The 25247-nt window shown below is 39.7% G+C and overlaps 2 protein-coding genes across 4 annotated transcripts in view; one reads left to right on the forward strand and one right to left on the reverse strand.

The window, feature by feature from the left end:
• Positions 1-19228, reverse strand: part of GEMIN6 (gem nuclear organelle associated protein 6) — a 33018-nt gene extending 13790 nt beyond the window's left edge. The window contains exon 1 of one of the 2 annotated variants that reach the window (XM_067703222.1): positions 19002-19228. The gene's annotated coding sequence lies outside the window, so the exon portion shown is untranslated. Of the gene's footprint in view, positions 1-18980 lie in introns of both variants that reach the window. The other variant, XM_067703221.1, reaches the window with a different exon arrangement.
• A 173-nt stretch (positions 19229-19401) lies between these two features.
• On the forward strand, positions 19402-24917 carry SRSF7 (serine and arginine rich splicing factor 7). Of its 2 annotated transcripts, none has more exons than XM_067703219.1 (8): positions 19402-19560; positions 20591-20771; positions 21036-21212; positions 22080-22154; positions 22249-22359; positions 23592-23645; positions 24199-24234; positions 24617-24917. In XM_067703219.1, exons 1-8 carry the CDS (start codon positions 19533-19535, stop codon positions 24669-24671), a joined length of 717 nt encoding a protein of 238 aa, XP_067559320.1. In that variant the 5' UTR covers positions 19402-19532; the 3' UTR covers positions 24672-24917. The 2 variants fall into 2 exon arrangements, with proteins under 2 accessions (XP_067559320.1, XP_067559321.1); XM_067703220.1 differs by having other exon boundaries at positions 22249-22350.
• The last annotated feature ends 330 nt before the right edge of the window (positions 24918-25247 follow it).

Genomic DNA, 25247 nt, shown 5'->3' on the forward strand with positions numbered 1-25247 from the left:
ACTTGTCCTCCTTATCATTTTCTCCCTTACTAAATGATGTAAGGCCATCCTCATTATTTTCTCTTTTATTCAGAGGAGGTGACATATTTGTTTCCCCCCTTTAGAAATGAGAAATATCTGAAGTGGAGTGATGTGGCTGCAATGAGGGTAGCTCCTGCTCTCCAGACTGGGGTCACTTCCTCCACAGCCTGAAGTGTTGCTGTTATAACAGAGGCAAACAAACTAATAGTTGTGAGGTGTAGCATTAGGATATTCTCATCTCTGTCGGACAAAGGGGGAAAAAGGACAATTTTATTTAACTAGAAGATGAATTTCTGAAAAGTTCAAATCATCTGGAATGTACTAAAGAAAACATGCTCTTTTAGAATACTGGGAAGCAAATCCTTTGTAAACAGAAGACCTCTTTTGTTAACCATCCCTCCAGACTACCATTTTCAATAGATCATGCTTTTGTGTATTTGTGTTGTAGAACTGTACTATGACAGCTGTACAAAGAGAGTGAATTCTCTACAGGAAGACCTTGGGGGCAAGAACCTGTTGGGAAAGAAGAATGTATTTGCATAGGTCTCTAGTTAAGACTAGAGGAAGGGGTAAGTTGTCCAGATCAAAGACTAAAGATGATGGGAATTAAAAATCCACCCCATGCTATTCTTAGTACCACTGCTGTGCTTGTATATATTTTCGTAGAAAACTAGGTCTTGATAAAATATTACGGTTAGTTGTATAGGACTCTGGACATGGACAGTGCTGTGTAAACTAGAAAGATTTCCTCGCATTGCTGCAATTAGGAAAAGAACTCAAATGTAATAGTTTTGATCACAGCGTTACTATAGCATCTTGGTAGGAAGGTGGGGTGAGGGTGGGCACAATGGAAAACCAATTCCAACTAGCAAGCTACTTAATATATTCATAATAATACAATAGGTTCAATTAATCTATTTGTAAAAATAGAAACCGCAAAAAAAAAATAGAAACCACAGACAAAATACTTCAATAGTAAATTTCACAATGTTTAACAATAATTACAAACAGTTTAAAATGTACTTTAATTCTGTATTTTTATATGTTAAAAGACAGGAGGGGAAAGCAAAACAGAGGAGAACATTCAAAGGAAAAGAGAGAGAAAAGCAGAAGAGATGCAGGTTTTTACACAGAGGGAAGAGAGAAAACAGAGGGAAAATAAGTTATATATGAGAAAAAATGAATGGGGGAGGACAGCCTCGAAGATATTATTTTAATAAAATTGCTTGTTTTTACACCTTAAGGTTTAGTTATGTTTCAGTATTAGCAACTGTAATCACTATTCGTTGAAAAGCTAAGTTAATTACACATTTAACTAAAAGGCTCAGCTCTGACTGGAAAAGCTCTGAAGCCCATTAAGAGACAAATTATTTTTGGGACTGCAGTAGTGGCTAGATTAAGGTTGGCTGGAGAAACCTAGATGAGGGCCATACTTAACTCAAGGACAAAGTTTCCTTTCCTCTGGCCTAAAGCTTTCAAATTATATTCCCTAGAATCCCTATTCCCCAGCGAAGATGGCTCAAATTTTACTTTTTCTGAAACCTTACCTAAGTCTGTCAGCATAATCTCTCTGATGGCATGCTGTATATATCTTTATTAGTATTTATCTCACTGCACTGTAATTATTTATACACCTGCTTTCACCACTGGCCTGGGAGCTTCAAGGCATGATTTGTATTTTATTCAGCATTATATCCCAGTTCTAGTACAATCCCTTGAACAAAGTAGGCATTAATAAATGGTTGCTAAATGGATTCGGGTGCCCACACCTTTCTAGGAATTTCTTGAAAGCGAGCTGTGAACTTATCTTTCTGCTACTTAATTGCTAGGTTTGCTACTCCCAGAGTCACCATGTTACGCATTAGAGCCTCGGACCTTATTCATCTTATAACTGAAAGTTTGTACTCTTTTACCAACCTCTCCCTATTTCCCTCACCCCCCTTATTCCCTATTCTTAATGTTCCCATAAGGAGACTTTTCTGCTAGAGAAATACTCCTGGCTGGTGGGCCTACTTCTGGCTGGGAGTTGATAGAAGGAACTAGGGAAGTGTCCTTCTATGCCTTCTGAATTCCTTCTTTTGGAAACAGCCTGTGCAAAGTCTGAAACCAAAAAACAGGAAGTTTGTTTTCTGCTCTCCAGCTACATGTGGGACCAGGTGGGTAAATTTGTTTAATTAAGGGGTGGCCGCATAAGTTAGCCCACGTGGCAGCACATCTGACGTCACAGTAACTATCAACTTAGTCAAAAAGGTCATGTTTTGATTTCCTTCTGCCTCACTCTTGCATCTGTATCTCATTGGTTCTGAACCCAGGGAAGGAAAAGGGATGTTATTTGCTGACTCCCAAAACCATCTCCTTCTCCTCCTTCTCTTGTATTTCCTATCTGGATGGTTGACGCCATCATTCACCGTAGACTCTTTTTTTTCTCCTCCCATATCCATCGGTGACCAAACTCTGGCAATTTTACTTTGCTGAATGAGGTGGCTCTCTCTTGTCCTCCAAATCACCCTGGGCATACTTCTTTAACAAGGCTTATCCCTAAGGTTAGAAGATGGTAAAATGCAAAGACTGTGAAGTTAGGCTGCTAAGGTGTGAATCCTGATTCTCCCACTTGCTTGGCCTCCGTTTTCTCATCTGCAAATAGGGAATAATAGTACTTCTACCAAAAAGTGGTTGGGAGAATTAGGTGAATTAATACTTGAAAAGCAGTCGGGATAATATCTGGCATATATAGTAAATACTCAATATATTATTCTATACCCATCCCCCCAGAGCCTGGAATATAGTAGGTGTTTACTGAATTTTTTAAATGGGATTTAGGATGCAGACTGCTATGTTTGGGAGTCCCAAAGCTTTTGGTGATAGAGGCAGAGTCATACTCCTATCATTCTTTTGCTTAAAATGTGCTATCTGAAGTGTCTTCTTTACTTCTATCTGCTTGTCTGTGTTTGGAAGGATCACTCTAGTGATTAGGAAAGGCTAATGCTGAGCCAGGAAGATCAGACAGCTAGGGAGCTCGAGTAAGGTAGAGAAGGAAAGGCTGAAGATACAGAAAGGAACAATTCAATAAAAAGGAGGTAGTTGGGGGTGCACAGAGCACAGCTGAAGGGAGGATAAGATGAGAAAAATCTCTTCCACTAACACAGAAGAGTCTTCCTTCCAGTCATTCATTCAGTACATACTTAACTGAGCTCTTTCCACATGCTAAGCACTATTCTTGGTGCTGTGGGTACAGCAGTGGACAAAACGAAGACCCTGCTGTTGGGCTTCCCCGGTGGCGATGTGGTTAAGAATCTGCCTGCCAATGCAGGTTCAAGCCCTGGTCCAGGAAGATCCCACATGCCACGGAGAAGCTAAGCCTGTGCACCACAACTACTGAGCCTGCACTCTAGACCCCGCGAGCCACAACTACTGAGCCCACGTGCCACACTTAATGAAGCCCGCGCGCCTAAAGCCCATGTTCCGCAACAAGAGCAATGAGAAGCCTGTGCACCGCAACGAAGAGTAGCCCCCGCTCACGCAACTAGAGAAAGCCTGCGCACAGCAACGAAGATGCGACGCAGCCAAAAATAAATAAATTTATTTTTAAAAAAACAAAAACAAACACCCTGCTGTCATGGAATTAATTTTCTTAGGGAAGAGACATGAGGGAGGGACATCGTGATGGGGGAGAAAAGCAATAAATAAATGAATAAATAGCATGTCAGCTGGGTTCTTTGAGAAGATAAACAAAATAGATAAACCATTAGCCAGACTCATCAAGAAAAAAAGGAAGAAGACTCAAATCAATAGAATTAGAAATGAAAAAGGAGAAGTAACAACTGACACAGCAGAAATACAAAAGATCATGAGAGATTACTACAAGCAACTCTATGCCAATAAAATGGACAGCCTGGAAGAAATGGACAAATTCTTAGAAATGCACAACCTGCCAAGACTGAATCAGGAAGAAATAGAAAATATGAACAGACCAATCACAAGCACTGAAATTGAAACTGTGATTAAAAATCTTCCAACAAACAAAAGCCCAGGACCAGATGGCTTCACAGGCGAATTCTATCAAACATTTAGAGAAGAGCTAACACCTATCCTTCTCAAACTCTTCCAAAATATAGCAGAGGGAGGAACACTCCCAAATTCATTCTACGAGGCCACCATCATCTTGATACCAAAACCAGACAAGGATGTCACAAAGAAAGAAAACTACAGGCCAATATCACTGATGAACATAGATGCAAAAATCCTCAACAAAATACTAGCAAACAGAATCCAACAGCACATTAAACGGATCATACACCATGATCAAGTGGGGTTTATTCCAGGAATGCAAGGATTCTTCAATATACGCAAATCAATTATTGTGATAAACCATATTAACAAATTGAAGGAGAAAAAGCATATGATCATCTCAATAGATGCAGAGAAAGCTTTTGACAAAATTCAACACCCATTGATGATAAAAACCCTGCAGAAAGTAACCATAGAGGGAACCTTCCTCAACATAATAAAGGCCATATATGACAAACCCACAGCCAACATCATCCTCAATGGTGAAAAACTGAAAGCATTTCACTAAGATCAGGAACAAGACAAGGTTGCTCACTCTCACCACTCTTATTCAATATAGTTTTGGAAGTTTTATCCACTGCAATCAGAGAAGAAAAGGAAATAAAAGGAATCCAAATCGGAAAAGAAGTAAAGCTGTCACTGTTTGCAGATGACATGATACTATACATAGAGAATCCTAAAGATGCTACCAGAAAACTACTCGAGCTAATCAATGAATTTGGTAAAGTAGCAGGATTCAAAATTAATGAACAGAAATCTCTGGCATTCCTATACACTAATGATGAAAAATCTGAAAGTGAAATCAAGAAAACACTCCCATTTACCATTGCAACAAAAAGAATAAAATATCTAGGAATAAACCTACCTAAGGAGACAAAAGACCTGTATGCAGAAAACTATAAGACACTGATGAAAGAAATTAAAGATGATACAAACAGATGGAGAGATATACCATGTTCTTGGATTGGAAGAATCAACATTGTGAAAATGACTCTACTACCCAAAGCAATCTACAGATTCAATGCAATCCCTATCAAACTACCACTGGCATTTTTCACAGAAATAGAACGAAAAATTTCACAATTTGCATGGAAACACAAAAGACACCGAATAGCCAAAACAATCTTGAGAACGAAAAACGGAGCTGGAGGAATCAGGTTCCCTGACTTCAGACTATACTACAAAGCTACAGTAATCAAGACAGTGTGGTACTGGCACAAAAACAGAAAGATACAACAATGGAACAGGATAGAAAGCCCAGAGATAAACCTATGCACATACGCTCACCTTATCTTTGATAAAGGAGGCAGGAATGTACAGTGGAGAAAGGACAGCCTCTTCAATAAGTGGTGCTGGGGAAACTGGACAGGTACATGTAAAAGTATGAGATTAGATCACTCCCTAACACCATACACAAAAATAAGCTCAAAATTGATTAAAGACCTAAATGTAAGGCCAGAAACTATCAAACTCTTAGAGGAAAACATAGGCAGAACACTCTGTGACATAAATCACAGCAAGGTCCTTTTTGACCCACCTCCTAGAGAAATGGAAATAAAAACAAAAATAAACAAATGGGACCTAATGAAACTACAACGCTTTTGCACAGCAAAGGAAACCATAAACAAGACAAAAAGACAACCCTCAGAATGGGAGAAAATATTTGCAAATGAGGCAACTGACAAAGGATTAATTTCCAAAATTTACAAGCATCTCATGCAGCTCAATAACAAAAAACAAACAACCCAATCCAAAAATGGGCAGAAGACCTAAATAGACATTTCTCCAAAGAAGACATACAGACTGCCAACAAACACATGAAAGAATGCTCAACATCATTAATCATTAGAGAAATGCAAATCAAAACTACAATGAGAGATCATCTCACACCAGTGAGAATGGCATCATCAAAAAATCTACAAACAATAAATGCTGGAGAGGGTGTGGAGAAAAGGGAACACTCCTGCAGAGCTGGTGGGAATGTGAATTGGTACAGCCACTATGGAGAACAGTATGGAGGTTCCTTAAAAAACTACAAATAGAACTACCATATGACCCAGCAATCCCACTACTGGGCATATACCCTGAAAAACCATAATTCAAAAAGAGTCATGTACCAGAATGTTCATTGCAGCTCTATTTACAATAGCCCAGATATGGAAACAACGTAAGTGCCCATCATCGGATGAATGGATAAAGATGTGGCACATATATACAATGGAATATTACTCAGCCATAAAAAGAAACGAAATTGAGCTATTTGTAATGAGGTGGATAGACCTAGAGTCTGTGATACAGAGTGAAGTAAGTCAGAAAGAGAAAGACAAATACCGTATGCTAACACATATATATGGAATTTAAGGGGGAAAAATGTCATGAAGAACCTAAGGTAAGACAGGAATAAAGACACAGATCTACTGGAGAACGGACTTGAGGATATGGGGAGGGGGAAGGGTGAGCTGTGACAAAGCGAGAGAGAGGCATGGACATATATACACTACCAAACGTAAGGTAGATAGCGAATGGGAAGCAGCCGCATAGGACAGGGAGATCAGCTCAGTGCTTTGTGACCGCCTGGAGGGGTGGGACAGGGAGGGTGGGAGGGAGGGAGACGCAAGAGGGAAGAGATATGGGATCATATGTATATGTATAACTGATTCACTTTGTTATAAAGCAGAAACTAACACACCATTGTAAAGCAATTATACCCCAATAAAGATGTTAAAAAAAACTAGCATGTCAGCTGTTGACATATGCTAGAAGAAGAATAAAACAGGTTAAGACAGAATAAAGAATTTAGAGACGGATGAGGTGTGAGGTACTTGCTAGTATATGGTGGGGAGCCAGGAAAGGTCTCCCTGATAAGGTGAAATTTGAGCAGAGATGTAGAAGATGTGAGGGTCTCTTGATTTCTTCTTTCAGTCTAAGATAAGTGAACATCCTGTGTGTTCCTATGATGCCCTGTGCTTACCTCTATCACAGCACTTGATATATATATTTTTTCAAGTGTCTGTCTTCTGACTGCATCTTTTATATCTGTCTTCATCACAGAGTACAATGACTGGCACTTAGTCATTAACCTAAATGAATATTTATCACATGGCTATAACAGTTTTCAATTCACATATACTACGATAAATTCAGGATGAAGTAATCAATCAACTGTTAAAACTGTAAGAGTCTGCACAGATATAGAGAAGAGACTTGTGGATGCCAAGGGGGAGGTGGGGTGGGGGAGGAATGGATTGGGAATATGGGATTAGCAGATACAACTACATATAGAATGGATAAACAAAAAGGTCCTACTGTTTAGCACAGGGAACTATATTGAATATCCTGAGATAAACCATAATGGAAAATAATGTAAAAAAGAATGTATATATTTATATATATGTATAACTGAATCACTCTGCTGTACAGCAGAAATTAACACAATATTGTAAATCAACTATACTTCAATTTTAAAAAATTTGAAAAAAAGAGAGAAAAAGCTAAACTTGTAGCAACAGAGGTTAGAATGGTGGTTACCAGAGGATGGGAGGTAGGGGAATTGGAGAAATGTTGTTTAAGAGTATAAACTTGCAACTGGTAGATAAATAAATCCTGGAGATCTAATGCACAGCATAATGATTAGAGTCAACAATATTGTATTATAAACTTCAAGATGTCTGAGAGACTAGATCTTAATTGTTCTCACCACAAAATAGGAATGATAATTATGTGACATGACAGACATGTTAGCTAATACTACAGTGGTAATCACACTGCAATATGTAAATATATCAAATCAACTTATAAATCTTAAACTTATACAATGTTATATGTCAATTACATATCAATTAAAAATGTAAGCTTCTGAAAAAAACTATAAGAGTCTGGAAAATTTAACAGTGAACACAAATAATTGAAGTCCTTAATAAGGTAAGAGTTCCTATGAATCAGTAAGATAGAAGAAACACTCCAACAGAAAAATCAGCAAGCGACATAAACAAAATGCCAGTGAGCATAATGTTCAGTCTCACTGTAAATCAACAAAATACAAATGAAAAAAAATCCATTAAAAAATCAAACTTGGCAGATAAAAAATTTATAACATCCAATATTAATGAAGGTGCAAAGAACCAAATATCCTTGTGTGTTACTTGGTGGGTGTATAAATGGCTATAACCCTTTTGGAGAGCTACTTGGCAACATGTTTTAAAGCTTTTATATTTTTTTATACTGTTTGATCCAGTAATTTCACTTACGGAATTATTCTAAAGAAATAATCAGGGATATGCATTTATACAAGTTGTATACACTTCAGCATTATTTATAATATAAAAAAATGAAAACAATCTAAATTTCTTACAACAAAGGATACCCATACAATGGAATACCATGCAAATATTATAAGGTTGTAGAATATTTAATGACTTGGAAAATTGTTTATGGTATAATATACCATATTAGTCAGGGTTCTCCAGAGAAACAAAACCAATACCAAATATCTGGCAGCATAGTAAACATATAAAGGCCATATATGACAAACCCACAGCAAGCATCATACTCAATGGTGAAAAGCTGAAAGCATTTCCTCTAAGATCAGGAACAAGACAAGGATTCCCACTCTTGCCACTTTTATTCAACATAGTTTTGGAAGTCCTAGCCACAGCAATCAGAGAAGAAAAAGAAATAAAAGGAATCCAAATTGGAAAGGAAGAAGTCAAACTGTCACTGTTTGCAGATGACATAATACTATACATAGAAAGTCCTAAAGATGCCACCAGAAAACTACTAAATCTCACCAATGAATTCAGTAGAGTTGCAGGATGCAAAATTAATATACAGAAATCTGCTGCATTTCTAAACAGTAACAATGAACTATCAGAAAGAGAAATTAAGAAAACAATCCCATTTACCATTGCATCAAGAAGAATAAAATATCTAGGAATAAACCTACCTAAGGAGGTAAAAGACCTGTACTCAGAAAACTAGAAGACACTGATGAAATAAACTGAAGATGACACAAACTGATTGTAAGATACACCATGTTCTTGGATTGGAAGAATTAATACTGTTAAAAATGATCATACTACCCAAGGCAATCTACAGATTCAATTCTATCCTTATCAAAATACCAGTGGCATTTTTCACATAACTGGAACAAATAATTTTAAAATTTGTATGGAAACATAAAAGACCCAAACAGCCAAAACAATCTTGAGAAAAAAGAACAGAGCTGGAAGAATCACACTCCCTGACTTCAGATTATACTACAAAGATACAGTCATCAAAACAGTATGGTACTGGGACTTCCCTGGTGGCGCAGTGGTTAAGAATCTGCCTGCCAATTCAGGGGACACGGGTTCAAGCCCTGGTCCGGGAAGATCCCACATGCCACAGAGCAACTAAGCCCGTGCGCCACAACTACTGATCCTGCGCTCTGGAGCCCACGAGCCACAACTGTTGAAGCCCATGCACCTAGAGCCCGTGCTCTGCAACAAGAGAAGCCACGAAAATGAGAGGCCCACACACCACAACAAAGAGTAGCCCCTGCTCACTGCAACTAGAGAAAGCCCACAAGCAGCAATGAAGACCCAACACAGCCAAATAACAAACTAACTAAATTAATTAATAAAAAAAAAAAAACCAGGGACTTCCCTGGTGGTGCAGTGGTTGAGAATCTGTCTGCCAATGCATACGACACGAGTTCAAGCCCTGGTCTGGGAAGATCCCACATGCTGTGGAGCAACTAAGCCCATGCGCCACAACTACTGAGCCTGCACTCTAGACCCCACGAGCCACAACTACTGAGCCCACGTGCCACAACTACTGAAGACCATGCGCTTAGAGTCCGTGTTCTGCAACAAGACAAGCCACTGCAATGAGAAGCTCACGCACCACAACGAAGAGTAGCCCCCGCTTGCTGCAACTAGAGAAAGCCCGCACGCAGCAACAAAGACCCAATGCAGCAAAAAAAAACCCCGAAAAAACAAAAAACAAAACTCAAAAAAACCCAGTATGGTACTGGCACAAAAACAAACATATAGATCAGTGGAACAGAATAGAGAACCCAGAAATAATCCCATGCATTTATTATCAATTAATCTATGACAAAGGAGGAAGACTATACAATGGAGAAAAAGTAGTCTCTTCAATAAGTGGTGCTGGGAAAACAGGACAGCTACATGTAAAAGTATGAAATTAGAACATTCTCTAACATCATATACAAAAAATAAACTCAAAGTGGATTAAAGACCTAAATGTAAGACCAGATACCATAAAACTGCTAGAGGAAAACATAGGCAAATCTAGAAAAATGGTACAGATGAACCTGTTTGCAAGGCAGAAATAGAGACACAGACATAGAGAACAAACGTATGGACACCAAGGGGAGGAATGGGGCTGGGATGAACTGGGAGATTGGGATTGACATATATACACTAATATGTATAAAATAGATAACTAATGAGAACCTGCTGTATAGCACAGGGTCTACTTAATGCTCTGTGGTGACCTAAATGGGAAGGAAATCCAAAAAAGAGGGGATATATGTATACATATGGCTGATTCACTTCACTGTACAGTGGAAACTAACACAATATTGTAAAACAACTATACCCAAATTAAAAAAAATAAGAAAAACAAGAAGTGATGACACACACACACACACACAAAAGAAAAATACAGGCAGAACGTTCTTTGACATAAATCGCAGCAGTATTTTTTTGGAGCTACCTCCTGGAGTAAACGAAATAAAAGCAAAAATAAACAAATGGGACCTAATTAAACTTAAAGCTTTTGCACAGCAAAGGAAACCACTGATAAAACTAAAAGACAACCTACTGAATGGGAGAAAATATCTGCAAGTGATATGACTGATAAGGGGTTAATATCCAACATATATTAACAGCTCATACAACTCAACATCAAAAAAAACAAACAACCCAATTTTAAAAATGGGCAGAAGACCTGAATAGACATTTTTCCAAAGAGGAAATGCAGATGGCCAGCAGTCACATGAAAAGATGCTCAACATTGCTAGTCATTGGGGAAATGCAAATCAAAATCACAATGAGATATCACCTCATATGTCAGAATGGCCATCATCAAAAAGAACACAAATAAGAAATGTTGGCAAGAATGAGGAGAAAAGGGAAGCCTGGTACATCATTGGTGCGAATGTAAATTGGTGCAGCCACTATGGAAAACAGTATGGCGGTTTCTCAAAAAACTAAAAACAGGGCTTCCCTGGTGGCGCAGTGGTTGAGAGTCCGCCTGCCGATGCAGGGGACACGGGTTCGTGCCCCGGTCTGGGAAGATCCCACGTGCCGCGGAGCGGCTGGGCCCGTGAGCTATGGCCGCTGAGCCTGCGCATCCGGAGCCTGTGTTCCGCAACGGGAGAGGCCACAACAGTGAGTAGGCCCACGTACCTCAAAAAAAAAAAAAAAAACAACTAAAAACAGAACTACCATATGACCCAGCAATTCCACTCCTGGCTATATATTTGAAAAAAACAAAAACACTAATTCAAAAGACACATGTACCCCAATATTCATAGCAGCAGGATTTACAATTGCCAAGATACGGAAGCAACCTAAGTGTCCATCAACACATGAATGGATAAAGAAAATGTGATGTGATACACACACACACACACACACACACACACACGCACACACACAATGGAATACTACTCAGCCAAAAAAGAATGAAATGTTGTCATTTGCAGCAACATGGATGGAGTTGGAGGGCATTATGCTAAGTGAAATAAGTCAGACAGAGAAAGACAAGTACTGTATGCTCTCACTTTTATGTGGAACCTAAAAAACAACAACAAACTAGTGAACATAACAAAAAAGAAGCAGATTCACAGACACAGAGAACTAGTTGTTACCAGCGGGGAGAGAAAAGGGGGGAGGTATAAAATAAACTACAAGGATATACTGTACAACATGGGGAATATACAATATAGTTTTACATTTACTATAAGTGAATTTTAACCTTTAAAAATTGTGAATCACTATATTGTAATCTGTACCTTATATAATATTGTACATCAACTATAGTTCAATTAAAAAATAATTTTAAAAATTCTAGGATAAAGTAGAGTTTTTGTTGTTGCTTTAAATACCAACGGTGTCCTACAGAAAAATGGTAGTACATCTGCAGGTTTCACAGGCACATTTTTATAACGTAAAACAAATGTTTCACTGCAACTCTCAGAGTTGATGAAAAGCCAAAACAAGTTACTTTTGGGGAGGCAGTATGGCTCAAAAGAAAGCTCTATGGACTGAGAGAATCAGAGGTTCAGATTTGGACCTAAATAGCTGAATAACCTTGGGAAAATAATTTGTAAATATTAATCGATCAACAACCATGTGAAATAGTTTCTTAGTAGAATTCATTAATGCTACAAATATTACTGAGAAACTAGTACTCCATAGGCCACGCACAGCGCCAGACAGTAGGAATGTATCAGTGAGTAAAACAAAGTCCCTGCCCTTGTGGATCTCACACTGTGAGAGACTCTCACAGAATAAATGAAGAGTCAGAGGTGAGAAGAGCTATGAAGGAAAATAAAGGTGAGTAAACTGTATAGAGAGTGTGGGAGAAGCGCATATTATAATGTTGAAGCACTATTACAAAAGTACTATATTTGCTTAAAAAAACACAAAATCTTCAAACAATACAGAAGACTATGCTGTACAGTTAAACGACGAAGGCTCCTTTCTGTCTTCAACCAAATTCCACTTCCCAGAGGCAACCACAGTTAACAGTTTGGGAGTATACATATTAATGTTAGATTCTTCCCATATTAACTATCCTGTTTAATTCCCCCGTTACTACTTCCACTTAAGATATTTATATTTATATTTAAGATTACATTTAATTTTTTATTATAAGTAATACAGGTCATAACAGAAAAAAATTTTTAAATAACTAAAACTCATGTAAACTACATTCATAATACCACCCACCCACAGATAGCATCATTAAAACCTCCATTTTCTTCTGTGAAATCCTGAGCCTAGAATGACAAGTATAGTAACATGTTCCAATTAACACTACTAAACAGTGATTCTCAGTTCAAACTTGGAATTCGTCTGTCTCCAAGCCTCTCACTTTAAAAAGAAAAATTATAGAAAACTGTAAAATACAGAAAAATAAAATAAAACTTAAATTACTTTTATTAATGATTTATTTTTACAAAACCAGAATTATTCTGTGCATGCACATTGTTTTGAAATCTGCTTTCCTACTTAACTATATACCATTAACATTTTTCTGACATTAAAGTCTTATACAATGTGCTTTTTTTAAGTAAATTTTTAAAATTTATTTATTTATTCATTTATTTAATTTTTGGCTGCATTGGGTCTTCGCTGCTGCACGCGGGCTTTCTCTAGCTGCAGTGAGCGGGGGCCACTCCTCGCTGCTGGGTGCAGGCTTCTCATTGTGGTGGCCTCTCCTGCTGCAGAGCACAGGCTCTAGGCGCGCGGGCCCCAGTAGTTGTGGCTCGCAGGCTCAGAGCGCAGGCCCAGCAGCTGTGGCGCACGGGCCTAGCTACTCCGCGGCATGTGGGATCCTCCTGGACCAGGGCCCGAACCCCTGTACCCTGCATTGGCAGGCGGACTCCCAACCACTGCGCCATCAGGGAAGCCCCTACAATGTGGTGTTTTTTTTTTTTTTTTTTCTTGTGGTACACGGGCCTCTCACTGTTGTGGCCTCTCCCGTTGCGGAGCACAGGCTCCGGACGCGCAGGCTCAGCGGCCATGGCTCACGGGCCCAGCCGCTCCGCGGCATGCGGGATCTTCCCGCACCGGGGCACGAACCCGAGTCCCCTGCATCGGCAGGCGGACTCTCAACCACTAGCGCCACCAGGGAAGCCCCTACAATGTGGTTTTTAATGGCCATAACATATGTAACAAATTTATGTGCCATAACATTTAACCAATCCCTTATGTTTGATTTTCAAGCTATTTCCAATTTTTGACATTATAAATAAGATCCTACCAACATTTTTGCATATAAATCTTTATGCATATCTATGATTAATTCTAGAATGAATTCTAGGAAATAAGATTGCTAGGCCAAAATATACGTACAATTTAATAATTTTAAAACATTGCCAAATTGACCCCCTCAAATGTATTATTTCACATTCCCATTAGTCTGTGTAAGTGCCAATTTCACTGCACTCCTGACAAAAATAGCATGTTGTGTTAATTTGCATTTTTGGTAAGGTTAGACATTTTTTCTTTTTAAAAAATATTTTTTTAAAAATTTATTTATTTATTAGTTTTGGCTGTGTTGGGTCTTCGTTTCTGTGCGAGGACTTTCTCTAGTTGTGGCGAGCGGGGGCCACTCTTCATCGCGGTGCGCGGGCCTCTCACTGTTCAGGCCTCTCCCGTTGCGGAGCACAGGCTCCAGACGCACAGGCTCCAGACGCTCAGGCTCAGCGGCCATGGCTCACGGGTCCAGCCGCTCCGCGGCATGTGGGATCTTCCCGGACCGGGGCACGAACCCGTGTCCCCTGCATCGGCAGGTGGGCTCTCAACCACTGCGCCACTAGGGAAGTCCCTTAACCACGTTTTTTATCTCCTGATACTTCAGCTTCCTTATCTGCAAAATGGGGTTTAATAATAGTACCTATTTCAGAGAGTCGTTAGGATTGGATGAGGTAAACCAAGTATATAACATTGCACAGTGTCTAGCACACTGAGTGTTCAATAAATGTTAGTAGTAGGAGGAGTAGCAGTAGGTTGACTAATCTTTGTCATTTGCTAAAAATTTGATATGATCCAGCGCATGGACGAAATTGAAGTTTCATCAAAGCTGGGGAAGAAACTCCGGAACGTGGTGGTGACCAGCCTTAAGTGGCCACTCCTAAGATGTTTTTGTCTCTTCACTCGATGACTTCAGTAAGGGAAATTGTCACTTTTCTTCTTTGACCCAGTCCACACAGAGAAAAATAATCTGACACATATAACACAAAAACTCAGAAAAAGAAAGTTTCTTCATGAAAAGTAAATCCCCAGGAATCCCAAAATCACATGCTGAAACGTTCTTAAGGTTTCTGTGCAACGGTATTTTCCTGTGGAATAGGGAGATGTGTGTTCAGGAGCAATGTGGAAATTGTCACTTTTATTACAAAATTTAGTCTTGGAGGCTAATATCTATGAGATTAGGTATACTTAAAAAAAAAAAAACAGAAAAACAAATAGGGACTTCTCTGGCGGTCCAGTGGTTAGGACTCAGTCCTTCCATTGCTGGGGGCCTGGGTTCGATCCCTGGTCGGGGAGCTAAGATCCCGAAAGCAGCACGCCCAAAAAAATAAAACAAATTAAAAAAAAAATTTTTAAGCAAATAAAATCTACTTCAAATCTTATGACAAATGGATGCATACACTGTAACTCTCAAATAGATAATTAAGTTAAAACTGCATATGAAAGAAATGGCTTGAAATTCAGAGATAGGAGGACTTTTGTTAGATCACTAGTCTAACAACCTCATTTTTCAAATGAGACTAAGACCTAGAATTTCAGCATGATGAGTGCAGTGTTCCCAAATCCTGCTACAAAGACTGTCAGTCTGTCTGAACTTCAATGAAAATTTTTCCCATCTCAGAAAAATATAAACTATTGCCAACCACTCTTTCTTGGGAAAAACCATCCTTTATTCTGTGACTATGTCTTTCTTTTTTTTTTTTTTTCTGGTAAAATGCTCCTCCCCCCAATTTTTTTTAAATGAAAGGATGCTGAGGATAATTTTTTTTTAAGTCTCACGTGTTTTCTTGATAGAAAAAGTTTGTCCCCTCCATCCCCCCAATTTTTTCAGATCTATCTAGCTCCCCAAATTCAAGAATCTAGAATCTCTAGTAAAGAACAAAGCATGACTTAACCCCCCCAAAAAATTGAGAAAAAGTCAGAGAGTAAGAAAATTTTAAAAAGAAGAGGGCTTCCCTGGTGGCACAGTCGTTGAGAACTTGACTGCCAATGCAGGGGACACGGGTTTGAACCCTGGTCTGGGAAGATCCCACATGCTGCGGAGCAACTAGGCAAAACATCAAACAAAGTCTCTAAGTACAGCTGAGAGGTGGTCAATAACATAGATTCGCTCCTTCCAAGATAGTGCTAAGTGCTAAACTCAAAGTCTAAGGTAGTCTAGCTCTCTCTAATTAAGACACCAAGCTGACCAAGTCCCTTTAATTAATACTCTTCCTTTAGAGAAGGAACAACACAAGTGATTGTTTTAGGGCTTGATAACGTTACAGTTTCTCACTTTTTAATGAAATCAGGCATTCCTCAGAAAGCCTCCCTCTTCCTGGATTGCTTTACATGCCTAAACCATCCATTTAGGTAATATTTGTATCAGTGGATCGCTCTTGCATCACAATTTTTCCTAGTTTACTCCTTGCAGTTGATCAAAGCACTGGTGCTCTTTAACTGTTGCTCCCCTCTTCCTCCTATATACATCAGTACTGATTGCAGCCCAGTACTTGGCTAATGAGAAGTTAATTTCTTTACACAATATGAAAGACTTATAAACATGCCTCTAATAATTTTTCCTTCCCAGAATTTAAAAGTATTCTAGAGGGAATAGAAGAGTATGAAATGTTGAAACAAGAAAAGGAAGTTGTGGTTGAACATAGCTGTTTGGATTGACCTACAGTACAAACATACACAGAACATACATAAATACATATTAAAAGACTAGTGTTGGGGGAATTCCCGGGTAGTCCAGTGGTTAGGACGCCACACTTTCACTGCTGAGGGCCTAGGTTCAATCCCTGGTTGGGGAACTAAGATCCCGGAAGCCTTGAGGCAAAAAAACGAACCAAAAAAAAAAAACTACTGTTGGTAATACTATTCTAATAAAGACTATTCTAATAAAGACTGTTTTTTATACTAAAAAGTAATACATGTGCAAAAGGTCAACTTGTTTTTCTTGTTTTAAAGTTTTCACATTCAAGCTAAAATGGAGACAATGACTTAAAAGTGAAACTAAAAATTAAGATAAAACGTGAGTATTTCTTTAATGCTTCTCTGGAAATAGTGAATCTAGGAAATGCAGATAAAATTTGAAAGCTGCAGCTTTCAAAAGAATTACCCCTCCCTTCATAAACTAATAATATTATCAATATTTAACAACAGAAACTTAAGAATTATTCAATGGATATTAGGAAATATTAGGATATTTGTTGAATTGAATTAAGTAACTTCCACATTCAAACTGAATCTGGAAATGTGACATTAATTTAACCCAAAATTCTAGAGGCAGAAAATTATGTATGTGAAACTGATTTCAAAAGAATCAGCAGGAATACAGGAACTCTGTACAAAAAAAATCTCCCTGATTGGATTGACATTTAGTGAAAAGAACTGGTTACATGTTCTTAGAGAAAGGGTTTTCAGTATAACACTGTACGAAAGTAGTATATAGTACTATTATTTTTTCATGGCAACAAGGTTAGTAAAGCCCAGCCTGGAACTGGCCCTCCTTTAATGAGAGAGAAATAATACTTAGGTACAGAGGCAGGCAAACCAGTCGAGGTTTACCCTTTTCCCCTTAATGTGTTGAAATCAGTTTGTTGTAAGTTGGACAATTGCTCTTCTTATTGTTTACACTATTATTTGCTTAAAAATTCTCTTTTGTACAATAGACTTTGTATTCAGAGCCAAAAAATATTTATTGAGGCCTATGAGGAGGTATGCAGTATAATAAGCACTACCTTTTTTTTTTTTTTTTTTAATCTGTACGCGGGCCTCTCACTGTTGTGGCCTCTCCCGTTGCAGAGCACAGGCTCCGGACGCACAGGCTCCGCGGCATGTGGGATCTTCCTGGACCGGGGCACGAACCCGTGTCCCCTGCATTGGCAGGTGGACTCTCAACCACTGCGCCACCAGGGAAGCCTAGCACTACCTTTTAATAAGTTACCTACACTTTGTACCTACGCACTTTCTATATAAAGTATATATAAAGGAGTATATAAAAGTTCTTTATTCTTTAATCCTTTTAAGAAAAACCCTGTTAAGCAGATAACAAAAAATAAATAAGGGAGAACAAATATAACAGACTATAAACTTCTATTTTCTTACTAGAGGTTTTCTTGAAATAGACCAATTTCTTCCATAATTTGAAAAATTATGGAAAAAAATATAAATTCGCAGCATTACTCTGAGAGAATTCATACTTTACCTGAATACACGCTTATTTAACTAAGCCCCCTTTCTCCTATACTCTGTATCCACACCTGTACCTACCAAGTGAAGTTACAGCAGATGAAAAAAATAAAAATACCTAAGAATTTCCCCTTGTTTTGTGGAATATTTCCAACTCGTGTATTCCAAGTATTTATAGTGTAATGTCTTTTTTTTTTTAATGGATGGTAAAAAAAGAAGTTAAATCTGTATTTATAGAGCTGGTATCTGGCAAATACATTGTATAAAGTTGAAACTGGATTTTTAAGCGATTCTAACAAAGAAAAGATTTTCATTTATTGAATATACAGAGTGGCTGAGCAGCAAGGCTGCTACTCAGAGAAGACAAAGTCCTCGTCCTCAGGATCTGAATATTAGTGGATGAGATGTGGTACTACAATACAAAGCAGAAAGCACTAGAAAGGAAGCACAAATACTCTGTGCTTCAAATGCAAATAATTTCAGAATTGCCACTACCAAAAAGATTTAAGGATTCAGGGCAATATAACAGTGGGAAAAAACACCCTCTATTCCTTTGTCCTCCTTACTCCAAGAACTCGGGCCGTGTTGCTGAACACTGGTGGCTGGTTCTGAAGTGGCTGGATGGTCGGTGCAGGGCGGGCGGTCCCTTGCGGGCGTCACCCCTTTAGAGGCCTGTGGTGCAGAGACCACTACTCACAACGGCGGGGTTCATGGAGTTCTCACCCTGGCCAAACTCCCGATTACCTCTGACGAGCCCCGAAGATCAATGAGTAGCAGTCTAGGCCAGGTCCCCCAGCAGAAAGGCGGCGACGGCTGCAACATCAGCGGTTAAATTTTACAGCCTTTCATAAACCCGGTCTTGTGCACCTGCAGTAAGATTACCAGGGCTGAGGGTTCCCAGATTGGGGAAAAGGAAAGCGTGGACGGAGAAAGGAGGAAAATAAGGAGGGCACAGGGAAAGGGAAGGGGGCGGGCTTACAGGCGAGCTCTTGGCGTTGCCATGGGAACGTATCCCTCCGCCAGTGATTCGCGTCTTAGCCTTTTCAGTTCCCTCCGCGCCGCTTCTCGGCTGTTTCCTTCCTCCTTTGTGCCGCGCAGAACGTCGAGATGACGCATGCGCAAAGAAACCCAGCCGCCGCATATATAAGCGCGAACCCAGGCTTTTCTTCGTAGTGCCGCTGGGACCGTTGGCGACTGTTGTTGCGTTGTAGGCTTTGTAGTAGTCGATCTCTGGGCGCTGCGAGCTGAAAGAGCCGAGCTCGCAGGCCAGTCATCATGTCGCGTTACGGGCGGTACGGAGGAGGTAAGAGGGTAGGGGCCAGTGAGGGACGTTGCTGTGGGTGTAGTGAGTCTTTAGAGCCGTGAGGTTGGCGCGGCGGCTGGGAGACTGTTATTCCGCGTGCGTAATGGCGGCTTCGGCGTACACCATACGAAGCCGGAGACGGCAGGGGCGGGGTATCGAAGGAGGACAGGAGGTGGCTGGGGTAGGTCTGTGCCGGGGTTGATACCTATTCTTGGGCATTTTCGTCTCCCCGCCCAGCCCTCGATCCCTGTTTTGTTGTTGCCCTTCTTCGAGCCGCCCGCCCGTACCTCACGCCCCCCCGCCCTCGGCTGCCATTTTGCGCACATTGACGACCATGGTGGCGCATTTTCTTGGCGCTTTCCCGCCACTTTGGCGGACAGATGTGGTCGCAGCCGTAAAAGGAGTGAATTTAAGACTGAACAAAACTGTGGCAGTTTCGAGCTGCGCGTTCTCGTCAGTCGGTCGGACTGCTGAGTGGGAATGGAGACATAACATGATCTTTAGGTCTGGCGGCTGGTGTCTTTTTCTCTTGGAGCTCTGTCGAGCGCGATTTATACTCTGGGGCGGGGGACTTGGAGTCGTGGGCGAGCCTGCGCCTGGGGCGGTTGCCGCGGACGATGAGAGCCGGCGCAGCCCCGCTCTCCCGGTCTGGCTTCCGCCGGGGCCAGCTCGCCGCCGACGCCGTTGCCGCCGCCGGCCCGCGCGCGCTCCTGGCGCGCCTGGGCCTACCGGGCCGCGGGGGCGGGGCCGGGGCGGATCCCGCCCCATGCCTCGGAGTGTCCTACCACGCGGCTGTGCTTGTGTTTTTTGGAGGTTCCCCTCCACCGCCCCCATTTGAACGTTAAGAACTTTGTCGTACGCTTAGCTTTTCAGAAATGTACGGACTTGTTGGTTTTAAGGCTAAAGTCAATCCTTGAGAGAGCGTTAAACATGCTTTGCAGTCTTAAGGATGGACTCTTCTAAGGCAAAGAATTCAAACTTAAGCCCGTTTTTTCATAACATACATTTTTCTATTTGCGTTTTTAAACAGAAACCAAGGTGTATGTTGGTAACCTGGGAACTGGTGCTGGCAAAGGAGAATTAGAAAGGGCTTTCAGTTATTATGGTCCCTTAAGAACTGTGTGGATTGCCAGAAATCCTCCGGGATTTGCCTTTGTGGAATTTGAAGATCCTAGAGATGCAGAAGATGCAGTGCGAGGCCTGGATGGGAAGTAAGTAACATGTCGGTTATGAAACTTAAGTGTTTGTGAGAATATTCCTGTGCTAAGCTTGGATTCTGTTGTCTGGAGGAGATTTTAAATAGTCATTTTATGAAGACAGGAACTGGGGAACAAAGGTGGAGTTTGAAAGGCTTCTAAAGGTATAGCTGAAGCTTGTGAGGGCAAAGAGTGGTTGGAAAGTTCTAAATATAGGAGTCACGTGTTTTGTTTTGTTTTGTTTTTAAGCATTAGAATTTCGTTGTTTTTCTTTTATAGAGTGATTTGTGGTTCCCGAGTGAGAGTTGAACTATCAACAGGCATGCCTCGGAGATCTCGTTTTGATAGACCACCTGCCCGACGTCCCTTTGATCCCAATGATAGATGCTATGAGTGTGGCGAAAAGGGACATTATGCTTATGATTGTCATCGCTATAGCCGCCGAAGAAGAAGCAGGTATTTATTTTAATAAAGGAGTGGTTGGTGTACTGGTTAATCAAGTTAATTTTCTTATTAGCAAGGCAGAAACTAGTATTTTTCTATAAACTTGAATGTTAATTGTACAGGTGTATTTTACAGTTTTTGTTTAATTAAATGTTAATGTATTAATAATCAACCTGGTCAAAACCTTTCAGGTTTCTTCGTTTGAGTCAGTCGCCTTGATTCAGAATGTCACGAGCCTTATGATATCATGCTGAGGCGCCTTGCAAATCCGACAATTAAGATCCTCCTAGACCTTGAGGTGATCAGCATAAGAGGCCAGATCCCCTCGAGTCATCTACACCTAGCTTCACCTTATTCTTTAAAGGGCAGAAAATTTGAGACGGTGATCGCCGTAACAGTAAATTTGGCTTACAATTGGGGCCCCCTCCGGTTTAGAAAGAGGAACACCAGATTGACCACATTCCCAACTAGAAAAATCTTCTTGCGTCAATCAAGCCTCACCTGGCTCATTTGGCTGTCAGTTTGATCGTCGTTAGATTGAAGAAAACATCTAGATGCAGCGATCGGCTATAGATACTTCTAGATCGTCTAGATCTACTAGACCATGGGCCAAAGAGGGTCGACCTGCAAACTTGCAAGGTTTATTTTAAATACACCTTACAGTGTTTTATATTATGTAATTCTAAGATGTAATTGAGCTTTTAACAAATCTTTTTTTAGGTAGTTAAAAAAAAAAAAAGACAACTAATAGGCCCAGAGTTTATTTCCAAATGAGACACTAAGTTTAAATAGTTTTGAGATTTGATTTCAGCAGAGGCACACGAACTCTAAAAAGGAGTTGCCATCTAACATTTTGCTTTTTTCTGACTTGAAAAATAGGTCACGGTCTAGATCACATTCAAGATCCAGAGGTAGGCGATACTCTCGCTCTCGCAGCAGGAGCAGGGGAAGGAGGTGAGAGATGTTGCTTAATTCAAGTTTTAACAAGAGATAAAAAAAAAAAACTTTAATTGGAAGTGGACTTAAACAACTTTGATTTAATTTTTAGGTCAAGATCGGCATCTCCTCGGCGATCAAGATCTGTGTCTCTTCGTAGATCAAGATCAGCTTCACTCAGACGATCTAGGTCTGGTTCTATAAAAGGATCGAGGTATTTCCAGTATGTAGCACCTTTTTTTCCCCTTATTTGTATTTGGATTGTCACGTCTTAATGACAGCAGTGGAGTATCTTAAGGACCTAATTGACATGGAATGCTTCAGGAAAACGTTGAATGTGTACACGTCCAGATGAAGAAAAGCCCAACTAAAGACTTTAAGGGCTGTTACAGAGGTGATAGAGGAGGGTCCAAAGCACAAATCCTCAAATCATTCCAGTGAACACTCTGGGTAAACATGTTGGAAACTTTTCTGGAGTCAGCTTGTATCTGTTGTATAGGTAGATGATAATAGCACTAGAAGATGATAGTTGCCAGATACCTGGTAAGAAACCCTTTAGAACCAGGAGGAGATTTATTTAGAGTTAGAAGCAAGTTAAAACAAAGTTTCTCTTTGGAATGGTGGGGGTGAGTTTGAGATCATGGAAAGTTTGTTTAGGGTAACATACATATGGATGAACATGGCCTGTTTAACCAGATACTTGGGTTAGACACTGAAATTTAAAAAGTTAAAAATAAATTAGGCACCTCTGCATTTTTTACTTCCTTTGTAGAAGACCTTAAAAGGTGATGGAAATGGATAAAATTCTAGATAATGAGTTGATAGTGCTACTCATGTGTCAGTGGTAGGGAATGCTACTGGGAATTATTACTATTCAGTAATAGCACAGTCTTTATAAATTTAGGGATTCAAAAACCTGTGGTCCAATTGAAAAATCTCTGGACTCTATAGATAAATGCATTTAACTTGGTTGCAGGACCTCAAGATGTGTATGTCGGCCTCATTTGGTTTGTGTGACAAATAGATGGCCCTTGAACCATGACAGTTTGTTGGTGATCCAAGAACAAAGCCTCACCCAATCATGGCTTTTTACTTAGCTTACCACCTGAAGAAATGGTTTCAGTTCAGGGGGTTGCTTTGATTCTTTTAAGATAAAATACCAGTTTTTCAAACGAACACCATATATTTCTTTTGGATACTCTACACTGTTTAAGAATATACCTCTGTACAGGAACTGTGACAACCCAACTCATGATAGATAATTGAAAAGGTGGTTCTTTATTTGATAACAGAACTTACCGAAAGCAATTACTTGTCCAGTCTTGGACTGATATATGGCATCTTGCTCTGTTTTAGCCACTATTCCTAGCCTATCTAATAAGGTACTCAGTAGTTGCTGAAGGAAATTACTCCTATGGACTAATTGGTATAATTGTATTTCTGTTTTTTATTAAGATCCCGGTCCAGGTCGAGATCAAGATCCAGGTCTCTTTCACGACCAAGAAGCAGGTAGGGTAAAAATCTCATTGATGCTCTTCTAGTTACATGGCACCAATATCCAAAGTGTTTTTGAATTGCTGACATTTCAAATGTTAGCTGTAAGCTTAGGTGTTGAGTAGGAACACAATACCTTATTAATAAACCAAACTTTAGTATTTCATTTATACATGGCCTCTTCTGGCTGACTTCCTGGACAAGGGTGTGTCAAGCTACAGTGAAAAAGAAGTTGGTGAATTTGGGGTTATAGTAAGTCCTGTGTTAGAATTGATAGATGCATGGAGAAGCATTCTGAGTTCATGGTGCTTAGAGTAGAGTGTAAAAGATTATTTGTGATAAAATAAAGCAGTTCGCTTATTTTATGAAGAACAGGTGTTATAAGATTAGCTTTTGTTGGTGAGAAATTGGTAGGTTCATTTTCAGTTTAACTGCAGGACAATTTAAGGTCAAGACAGTTTGGGGGTTCATTTCGTGGTATTGTGACTTAAGGGGTTGGATAGTATTTTTTCTTAATAGAATTTCTCTTTAATAGAATTTATTAATAGAATTTCTCCTGTTTTGACAGCCGATCGAAGTCCAGATCTCCATCTCCAAAAAGAAGGTAAGCTAAATAATTCGTTGCCGGATCTTAACTGTCAGGTGTGGCCTCTGCAGAATTGTTTGCTTACTGCCTGCTTTCCGGGCTTTGAGCTCTTTGGAGAATTGGTGCTATATATTAAAATACTAGATGCAGAGTTTCTTAGGTGATCCAAAAAAAAAAAAAAAAAACCCCAAAATTCAAGTAGTTGTTCTCTTTAACTAAATTTTGTAATATTCTTGAAGAAGCTATTAAGCCTTACGTAATTTTTTAGACTTCTGCTGTAGGAATTTACTACTTTTGGCCACCTTTGAATTTATTGAAACTTGAGTTTTGCCCTGACATATATGCAAGAAGAGTTTCAGTAGACACTAATTGGTTCCAAACCTAATGTTTTTCTTTTTAGTCGTTCCCCATCAGGAAGTCCGCGAAGAAGTGCAAGTCCTGAAAGAGTGGACTGAAGTTCTCAAGTTCACCTTTTAGGGAAAAGTTATTTTGTTTACATTATTATAAGGGATTTGTGATGTCTGTAAAGTGTAACTTAGGGAAGGGTAATTCAACCATCTAATCAAAACGGATCTGGACTATTACTCTGTAAATTCACAGCAGTAAGGTAATATAAATTTTTGTTGAATGTATTAACATCCTATGGTCTGAAAATGTGGGTTTTTATGTGGCACATTTAAAATAAAATGTTTCTAATTAGATTTTTGATTTGTGTTCAGTATTAATGCTCCTCAATTTGGTAGCCTTCAGGAGTCAACCTTGATATGAACCATATTCATACCTACATTCAAAGTTTAATGGTGTTATTTAAGTTTTGAACATCACTGAATAGTATATATACACTTGGAAGATTCCTTTCTACACTTAGAGTTTTGGGTAAGATGGTAAGAACTCGAGTGAGTCCCCCTTAGCATGACTGCATCATGACAAGTCCCTAAATTAATCTATTGGAGTTGGCGTCATTAGATGTTATCAGGCTAATGATCTCTTTTGTCAGGCTATAGGGACCACTGACTTGCTATAAAGTGAGC

Source organism: Pseudorca crassidens, chromosome 14 (assembly GCF_039906515.1).
Source record: "Pseudorca crassidens isolate mPseCra1 chromosome 14, mPseCra1.hap1, whole genome shotgun sequence".
NCBI classification, from domain to species: domain Eukaryota; kingdom Metazoa; phylum Chordata; class Mammalia; order Artiodactyla; family Delphinidae; genus Pseudorca; species Pseudorca crassidens.